The sequence below is a fragment of the Nicotiana tabacum genome, chromosome 20, assembly GCF_000715075.1.
Source record: "Nicotiana tabacum cultivar K326 chromosome 20, ASM71507v2, whole genome shotgun sequence".
NCBI classification, from domain to species: domain Eukaryota; kingdom Viridiplantae; phylum Streptophyta; class Magnoliopsida; order Solanales; family Solanaceae; genus Nicotiana; species Nicotiana tabacum.
Window position 1 is genome coordinate 45,098,422 of NC_134099.1, and position 9,542 is coordinate 45,107,963.

The window sequence follows — 9,542 nt, forward strand, 5'->3', positions numbered from 1 at the left end:
ACATTTAAATGTGTTTAACGGACTAATCACACAGCTTGCCAACCTCGGAGTGAAAATCGAGGAAGAAGATAAAGCCATCTTGCTATTGAACTCGTTGCCATCTTCGTACGATAATTTGGCAACAACTATCCTGCATGGTAAGACTGCTATTGAGTTGAAAGATGTCACATCGGCTCTTCTACTCAATGAGAAGATGAGAAAGAAGCCTGAAAATCAAGGACAGGCTCTCATCACAGAAGGTAGAGGCAGGAGTTATCAAAGGAGTTCGAACAACTATGGTAGATCCGGAGCTCGTGGGAAGTCAAAGAACCGATCCAAATCAAGAGTCAGAAATTGCTACAACTGTAATCAACCAGGTCACTTCAAAAGAGATTGCCCAAATCCAAGGAAGGGCAAAGGTGAAACCAGTGGCCAGAAGAATGACGACAACACAGCCGCCATGGTGCAAAATAATGATAATGTTGTCCTCTTTATAAATGAGGAAGAGGAATGCATGCACCTGTCAGGTTCAGAGTCGGAATGGGTGGTTGACACAGCGGCATCTCACCATGCCACACCGGTAAGAGATCTTTTTTGCAGATATGTAGCAGGTGATTTCGGCACAGTGAAAATGGGTAACACAAGTTACTCAAAGATTGCGGGGATTGGTGACATTTGTATCAAGACAAATGTCGGATGCACATTGGTTCTAAAGGATGTGCGGCATGTACCTGATTTACGGATGAACTTGATCTCGGGAATTGCTTTAGACCGAGATGGATACGAGAGCTATTTTGCAAATCAAAAGTGGAGACTCACTAAGGGATCATTGATGATTGCAAAGGGAGTTGCTCGTGGCACGTTGTACAGGACAAATGCAGAAATATGCCAAGGTGAATTGAACGCGGCACAAGATGAGATTTCTGTAGATTTGTGGCACAAAAGAATGGGTCATATGAGCGAGAAGGGATTGCAGATTCTTGCCAAGAAATCACTCATTTCTTATGCCAAAGGTACAACGGTAAAACCTTGTGACTACTGTTTATTTGGTAAGCAGCATAGAGTCTCATTTCAGACATCGTCTGAAAGAAAATTGAATATACTTGATTTAGTATATTCTGATGTTTGCGGCCCAATGGAAATTGAATCAATGGGCGGTAACAAATATTTTGTTACTTTTATTGATGATGCTTCACGAAAATTATGGGTTTATATTTTGAAAACCAAAGATCAGGTGTTTCAAGTTTTCCAGAAGTTTCATGCTCTAGTAGAAAGGGAGACGGGTCGAAAGCTAAAGCGTCTCCGAAGTGACAATGGAGGTGAGTACACTTCAAGGGAATTTGAAGAGTATTGTTCAAGTCATGGGATCAGACATGAAAAGACAGTTCCTGGAACCCCACAGCACAATGGCGTAGCCGAGAGGATGAACCGCACCATTGTGGAGAAGGTGAGAAGCATGCTCAGAATGGCTAAACTGCCTAAGTCATTCTGGGGTGAAGCAGTTCAGACAGCCTGTTACCTGATCAATAGGAGTCCATCAGTTCCGTTGGCGTTTGAAATCCCAGAGAGAGTCTGGACCAACAAGGAGGTGTCCTACTCGCATCTGAAGGTGTTCGGTTGCAGAGCTTTTGCACATGTACCAAAAGAGCAGAGAACAAAGCTGGATGATAAATCTATTCCCTGCATATTTATCGGATATGGAGATGAAGAGTTCGGGTACAGACTGTGGGATCCTGTAAAGAAGAAGGTCATCAGAAGTAGAGATGTAGTCTTCCGAGAAAGTGAAGTTGGAACTGCTGCTGATATGTCAGAAAAGGCGAAGAATGGTATAATTCCTAACTTTGTTACTATTCCTTCTACTTCTAACAATCCCACAAGTGCAGAAAGTACGACCGACGAGGTTGCCGAGCAGGGGGAGCAACCTGGTGAGGTTATTGAGCATGGGGAGCAACTTGATGAAGGTGTCGAGGAAGTGGAGCACCCCACTCAGGGAGAAGAACAACCTCAACCTCTGAGGAGATCAGAGAGGCCAAGGGTAGAGTCACGCAGGTACCCTTCCACAGAGTATGTCCTCATCAGTGATGAGGGGGAGCCAGAAAGTCTTAAGGAGGTGTTGTCCCATCCAGAAAAGAACCAGTGGATGAAAGCTATGCAAGAAGAGATGGAATCTCTCCAGAAAAATGACACATACAAGCTGGTTGAACTTCCAAAGGGTAAAAGACCACTCAAATGCAAATGGGTCTTTAAACTCAAGAAAGATGGAGATGGCAAGCTGGTCAGATACAAAGCTCGATTGGTGGTTAAAGGCTTCGAACAGAAGAAAGCTAGCCTAGATCTTGAAGTGGAGCAGTTGGATGTGAAAACTGCATTTCTTCATGGAGATTTGGAAGAGGAGATTTATATGGAGCAACCAGAAGGATTTGAAGTAGCTGGAAAGAAACACATGGTGTGCAAATTGAATAAGAGTCTTTATGGATTGAAGCAGGCACCAAGGCAGTGGTACATGAAGTTTGATTCATTCATGAAAAGTCAAACATACCTAAAGACCTATTCTGATCCATGTGTATACTTCAAAAGATTTTCTGAGAATAACTTTATTATATTGTTGTTGTATGTGGATGACATGTTAATTGTAGGAAAAGACAAGGGGTTGATAGCAAAGTTGAAAGGAGATCTGTCCAAGTCATTTGATATGAAGGACTTGGGCCCAGCACAACAAATTCTAGGGATGAAGATAGTTCGAGAGAGAACAAGTAGAAAGTTGTGGCTATCTCAGGAGAAGTACATTGAACGTGTACTAGAACGCTTCAACATGAAGAATGCTAAGCCAGTCAGCACACCTCTTGCTGGTCATCTAAAGTTGAGTAAGAAGATGTGTCCTACAACAGTGGAGGAGAAAGGGAACATGGCTAAAGTTCCTTATGCTTCAGCAGTCGGAAGCTTGATGTATGCAATGGTATGTACTAGACCAGATATTGCTCACGCAGTTGGTGTTGTCAGCAGGTTTCTTGAAAATCCTGGAAAGGAACATTGGGAAGCAGTCAAGTGGATACTCAGGTACCTGAGAGGTACCACGGGAGATTGTTTGTGCTTTGGAGGATCTGATCCAATCTTGAAGGGCTATACAGATGCTGATATGGCAGGTGACATTGACAACAGAAAATCTACTACTGGATATTTGTTTACATTTTCAGGGGAGCTATATCATGGCAGTCTAAGTTGCAAAAGTGCGTTGCACTTTCAACAACTGAAGCAGAGTACATTGCTGCTACAGAAACTGGCAAGGAGATGATATGGCTCAAGCGATTCCTTCAAGAGCTTGGATTGCATCAGAAGGAGTATGCCGTCTATTGTGACAGTCAAAGTGCAATAGACCTTAGCAAGAACTCTATGTACCATGCAAGGACCAAACACATTGATGTGAGATATCATTGGATTCGAGAAATGGTAGATGATGAATCTCTAAAAGTCTTGAAGATTTCTACAAATGAGAATCCCGCAGATATGCTGACCAAGGTGGTACCAAGGAACAAGTTCGAGCTATGCAAAGAACTTGTCGGCATGCATTCAAACTAGAAGACAGTGCTACCTCCTCTAGATGAATGAGACTGGATGGGGAGATTGATGATGTCCATCTCATTGAAGAAGTATTAGGCATGTGCCTAATAAGAGTTTTCTTTGGTTTGGTAGCCAACCTTGTTGACTTGGTTTGGTTGGTAGCCAACCTTGTTGAATTAGTTTGGTTTGGTAGCCAACCTTGTTGAATTTCTTTGGTTTGGTAGCCAACTTTGTTGAATTGTGAAAAGTGTGTGTAAATTGTCAAATATTGTAGGCTTTAGAGGGTGAAGCTTTGGCTATAAAAGGAGAGCTTCAACTCTCATTTCTACACACCAACAAAGAGAGAAAGAAAGAGTAAGGTTTCACAGACAAGGTATAAGAAAATAGTCTGTGAGGAAAATAGAGAGAGAGCGATATTGTAGTGAGGTGGGAATATCAAAAGAGGGTTATTTCTTTTGAGTGTTGTAGTGGTCTTTGGAGTATTTACCTCCGACCTACAAAGTTGTAAAATTCCTTACTATAGTGATATCAGTTGCTCCTCTCGGGGTCGTGGTTTTTTCCCTTATTCAGAAGGGTTTTCCACGTAAAAATTTTGGTGTCATTGTTACTCTTTTATTCTTGTTAATTACCGTATCTCGGTGCTACATTATTATTCCGCTTTATTACCGTGAATATTATTTTGGTAAGGGGTTTATTCCCAACAGTCTGCGGTTTGGTGATATTCTTGAAGTGGAGTCTTAGTCTCTTAGTTGCTGAGGTTGGCGAACACTGACTTTCTTCACTATGTTATAAACACGTGTGCTTTTGCTGGCTTCACGACTTAAATCTCAAAAAGAAGAACAAGAAAACTACTGAAAGAATACACATCAATTTCCCCTTTTTCAAGGTCTATCTTCAAAGTTATAAGTCTCTATTTAACTTTTAAGAGCTTGTGGTCAGAGGAATTCACCACTAGCCGTTTGGGTGTGGTCTTAACCATACTTTACGGGGAAAATGTGTTGTTGATGAAAAGTGATTCCTATGTGTGGGCTAATGATGATTTGATTGTTATAAAGGTTGTGAACAAAACGATAAAGAGTTCACTTCAGATATACACTTATCAGTTTGCACTCTATAACCAGATCCTGAATGCATGATGACAATGTGTGTTTTCGCATGATGTATGTTTTTTACCACTTGATGTGACGGTGTTTACGTACCCCTAGCTACCAAAATGTCAAAAGCCAGTGTGATTAATGATGAAGGGGGACATAATGCGAAATATCATTTAGAAGTTCTTGAAATATACAGATTCTAAATTGCTTATAACCTAACTGCATAAACCATATGTGTGAGTTTCATTTATGCTTTTCCTAGACTAACTTCGGAGGTCCCCTACCGGGCTTATTCACCTAACTTTTTTTTCTGTTATTTTGCGCTGGTTTCAAAACATCTGTCAAAATGTTTTACTTTGTTAAATTCTTCAAAGGTTTATGATTCTTTTTATGGTTGCAAAGTTTCCTGTGTTCTTTTCTTTTGGTCGCATAACCGATAGAACATTCTGAGTAGTAAAACCTTGTGCTTTAGGTCGTCATTGGTATTGTCCGGAATGTTGATTTATCTGTAGAGTACTCATTTCAGTTAGACTCATATAAGCTGACAGTTCTGTGCAAAAGGAAGTGCCTTTTCATACCTTACTATAGAAATTCTTACTATTAAAAATAATTCAATACCAGCTCACACAGTAATCCTACTAAAAAGAAAGAAATTCTATACTCTTATAATGCATTAAGAATATGCAATCATTCTATATATGGTGTAATAGGGGTCAGCAAAACTATGCCAGCCACACAAAAGAAAACACCAAAAATATAAATATAGGTAATAGTCTTACTATACTAGCATTGATCATGATCTCCCTGAATTCTGTTGCTCGATGGTTTACCGACTTGTAAACAATCAATTGGAGGTAGAGTAGGAGTATACAACTCTCCGAATGTCTGCCAACAATATGGATCATACATGTGGTAACGCTCTTGTATTGGCTTTAGTTGGATATCCGTCAAGGTCACGTCTTGACATGGCATACTGTCACTGCATGCTAGATGCACTGGTTTTACTGTATATGTTCCTCTAATTCTTTCAAAGTTGATTCCTGATAAAGCCACTGCAGATGTCTGGTTCTTACATTTGCTCTTGTCGCAATAGAATTGATCAATTACAATTGGTAGTTGGACTTCTGAAACTTGAATGTTCGAGAAAAACACTCCTTGTACTGACCCTGACCCTCCCTGCAGTAGTAGAATCGAACATTAGTTTTGGTTATAGAGAACACTTGAACTCTAATTCCTCAAATCTGATTCGTAGCAATATGTAGTCCAGAAGTAAAAATGTTTTACTGGATGTTAAGACAACTAAACATTTGCCTGACCATACCTGCCATGTCTTAATCCTGACACCATTCATTGTGTTTTGCATAACAACATCTTTGACCGTAATGTTTGAAACACAAGCCTTTGTGTTGTCTTTCCCCAGACTTCCAATGCTGATTCCATGTCCTGGTCCACAATTTATGTTGTGTACATACACATTGGTGCATCCAGTTTGTATGGAGACACAGTCATCTCCTGTACGAAACCAAAAAAGTTTGTCGGTGAGTATATTTAGCATGTACTAACATTTAAATTAAAGGACAAATATGTGGTTAGCTCTTTTGATGTTCAAATTGTCTATGCTATCATAAAGTTTTCATATAGGTTTGCATCTTTTTTTGAGCAGTTTTGGCATCTACAGATAATGCAATAGGACTGAAATAAATGACAAAGATGCAATAGAACTGAAATAATTGACAAAAGACAAATTTCCTATGTGTGGGGTTACAAGTCTCACCCTATATTGAACTTGTACTTTTACTATCTAGACAAGATCAGTTTTTGCAGGTAAGGGTCTTAAAGCTTGTGGTGCTCAAAGCATAAATAACAGATAGGCAGTTGCTAGGTGTTGAAATGTTAGCGGTTAAAATTCAAGAATGTGGTCCTTATGGAATTATCAAAGTGGACAATATTCTGGCATCTTCTCTCATTTATCAGTTATGTTAGTTGTAAAACTTTTCACTCAATGGTGAGAGAATTCTTTTACACATAGGGGTCTTAATTTTTGAAGAAATAGTTGCCTCAAGCCTTTTGGACTGGTTTGTAGTATTTAGTTGAACTAAATTCAATGTAGGAATTACCACACGCAATGTTGGAACTGCGGATTAGCACGTCTTTGGAGTTCTGTAAATGGATTCCATCTGTATTAGGACTATCACCAGGAGATGAGACAGTGAAATTGTATACTGTTACCCCTATGCAGTTGTCAAATTTGAGATGGCATTGTTGACTATTCTGAATTGTGATGCCTGTTACAGTAACATTAAAACTCCCATAGAATCGAAGTGCCTGCATTTTAAACATTGATTTAGTATCAAATGAGCACTTAAATGGCCAAGTTATGCAGCTCAGAATTTGAAGTGGTCCTTACCGTTGGCTTAATGCTTGGCATTTTTCCACCACCAAGTGAGCTATTTAGCTGCCACACAAATTTTGGAAAGAGTATTAGAAAGGAACAGAGATGGTAAACTCTGTTTAATGGATAAGAAATTGTGAGATAATTACAGGAATTGGAGGATATCTCAATGATGTCTTGTTTAATGGGATGATTAGTTTTAGTTCATCATCTAGAGGATCATCATATGGGGTATCTTGCCACCAAACTGAACCTCTCCCATCAATTACCCCGCTTCCTTTAACTGTAATCCCAACCAATTTGGTAAATTCAAGCCATTGCATAAGACCTGAACCCCAAGATTTGGCATCTACTGGAGCAATTATTGTTCCGTCAAGCTGCAAAACAGAGCATTTTCATCACTATTGCTGCAAATTTAATATACAAAGTCCCTAATCCGCAATTTTAAAACTGAAACACATAATGGTTCTTGAATGCTGCCTAATGTATTTTAATTACTATCAAAATTATGATTCGAAATAGTGTAATTCTTGAGGACAGAGGATAGGGGCAACTTTGTATATGCATTTGCAAAAGAGGACAGAGTTATAGACCTTTTGATAGCCTGCAGTTTTAGACTATATTATATGGACTTGTTCACAGACATGTATGCAATTATGAGCAGTTTATTTTTTTTATTTTTTATTTTAAATAATCTGTTGTGTATTTGTAATATGTCAAGGTAGACTAAAGATCTAAGTAAGATAGGTTTTTGCATATATGCTGATAATCTGTATCTTTACTAACCTGAAAAACAATGTTGTGCTGACAGTATGGACCTGAGAATGAAATTGGTCCGACAAGGAATACATATTGTGACGGAACGACAAACGTCGAAGCTTCCACTTTACAAGCAGCTGCCCATGCAGCTTGAAATGCCTGTGGTTACAACACAAGAATTAAATATTTCATGGTTAGTAATGTAAATATATGCATTTTTACCTTATTTTCATGTTTCTCTTGATTTTGGTTACTTGTTATAAATTTTTTCATAACATATTCAGTTGTAATTTAGTGTGAACTACCACTAACGAGAATCATTTGAGTGGGAGCCACCTCATTTCTCAATGACTCTGCCTGCAATATTGTCTTATCTTATTTGTAGTACTATATATAAAGATTGTTCAATAGTGTAATAAAGCAAGGAATTGTCACAGTTACCTACCTTTTTGTCCCGTAAACATGAAATTATTTATGTGAATTCCCAGGACTCTTTTCATCAACTTTATTTACAATGTCTAATTGGTGACCCGTCAGACCCTCTTATTGAACAGAGGAAACTTTTTCTTTCTTGAACGTGATAAAGAACAACTAATAAGTGCCAATTTGCAGCCTCTACGAGCTGACATTTCGGCAATTGAGCTCCAATCCAATGGGAATTGCAAAAAATTTAGCCTATAGTTTGCTAAATTGGATTGTGGTAGGGAGCCAATTCTAGGCCTCTAAGTAGAAACCAAAGTATTCATGACTGTAACTGACAATTGCCTAATACTGGATTAATTTCAGGTATAGTCACGGGACTTTATCCACTATAACAGGAAAGCCACTACATTTGGTGCAATTAATCAGTTTACTAGTAATACGTGAAAGTTAGCCTGGAACTTTCTAGCTAGTGTCATGGCAGGTGAAAATTCGGAGTTTACCTTAGTGTCATCAGTCTTGCCATCTCCAGTGGCACCGAAACTTCTTACGTCGAAGATGGTGGACGAAGGCACATCGTCGTAGCCTTTTCTTGGCGGGTTTGTTGGCATACTTGGCGGAGACGAGTGTTTTGGCTTCGACTTGCTCCCATTATTATGATGGTGAGACTTTCCTTTCTTCTTGTACAAAGAAGCAGAGGAAGTTGTTGTTTGTCTCCAATGCCTGCCTCTTCTTGCATAACAAGTCTCTACATTTGATGACCAAACAAGAAATGCTACTATGAACATAAATGTGAAGTTCCTAAAACTAAATCCTCCCATTTTTTCAACTAAGTATGTTGGAAGAGAGAAGCAATGTAGGGAGGAGAGTGCTCTTTGTTTTAACTTAGCCAACAGAGGAGCTTCTGGTGGTTTATATAGGAAGGAATATGCAAATGTTAAATGAAATGAAAACTGTACATGCATAAGCAAAGTTTTTGTTTAATGATGTGCTAGGCATTTATGTCATTCATTCTTGGTCCCCTATCTTTTTTATTAATTAACTTCCTTTTCTTGATGTGATTTTGTTTGGCTGAAAACAAATTTGTTACCCTATCACATTCACCCTCTTCGGCATATGGAGTAAAAAAAAGAAAGAAAACTGTTGTTTTATGGCCATGCAAAATAATGTAGCATTATCTGTTAAGTTTTGCCATTTACATAAACATCTAAAAGGGAATTGCAAAATTAAATTTAGTTATATTGTTCACCTGTTACATTTAGGAAATTGTTTTCTTGTGTTTAAGCAGGTAGGCATTTCCTTTTTTTTGTGTGTACCTAGTGTCTTTTCATGACAAATGA

The 9,542-nt window shown here is 38.7% G+C and overlaps 1 protein-coding gene across 1 annotated transcript; it reads right to left on the reverse strand.

Annotated features, from left to right (window-relative positions):
* Nucleotides 1-5,182: 5,182 nt before the first annotated feature.
* LOC107806636 (polygalacturonase At1g48100) lies at nt 5,183-9,166 on the reverse strand. Its single transcript, XM_016630830.2, has 7 exons — nt 8,706-9,166; nt 7,810-7,941; nt 7,173-7,400; nt 7,039-7,086; nt 6,749-6,956; nt 5,953-6,143; nt 5,183-5,807 (listed from the first exon to the last, which is right to left on the reverse strand). The coding sequence occupies exons 1-7, from the start codon at nt 9,021-9,023 to the stop codon at nt 5,415-5,417; spliced, it is 1,518 nt and encodes a 505-aa protein (XP_016486316.1). The 5' UTR covers nt 9,024-9,166; the 3' UTR covers nt 5,183-5,414.
* Nucleotides 9,167-9,542: the final 376 nt, after the last annotated feature.

Bases quoted from the DNA above. Each gene is read 5' to 3' on its own strand.
- LOC107806636 (XM_016630830.2), bottom strand. From the start codon at position 9,023: ATGGGAGGATTTAGTTTTAGGAACTTCACATTTATGTTCATAGTAGCA. The intron at 7,942-8,705 runs GTAAACTCCGAA...TTGTAACCACAG, and splicing joins GCAAGACTGATGACACTAAG to GCATTTCAAGCTGCATGGGC. The intron at 6,957-7,038 runs GTAAGGACCACT...TTTAAAATGCAG, and splicing joins TGCCAAGCATTAAGCCAACG to GCACTTCGATTCTATGGGAG.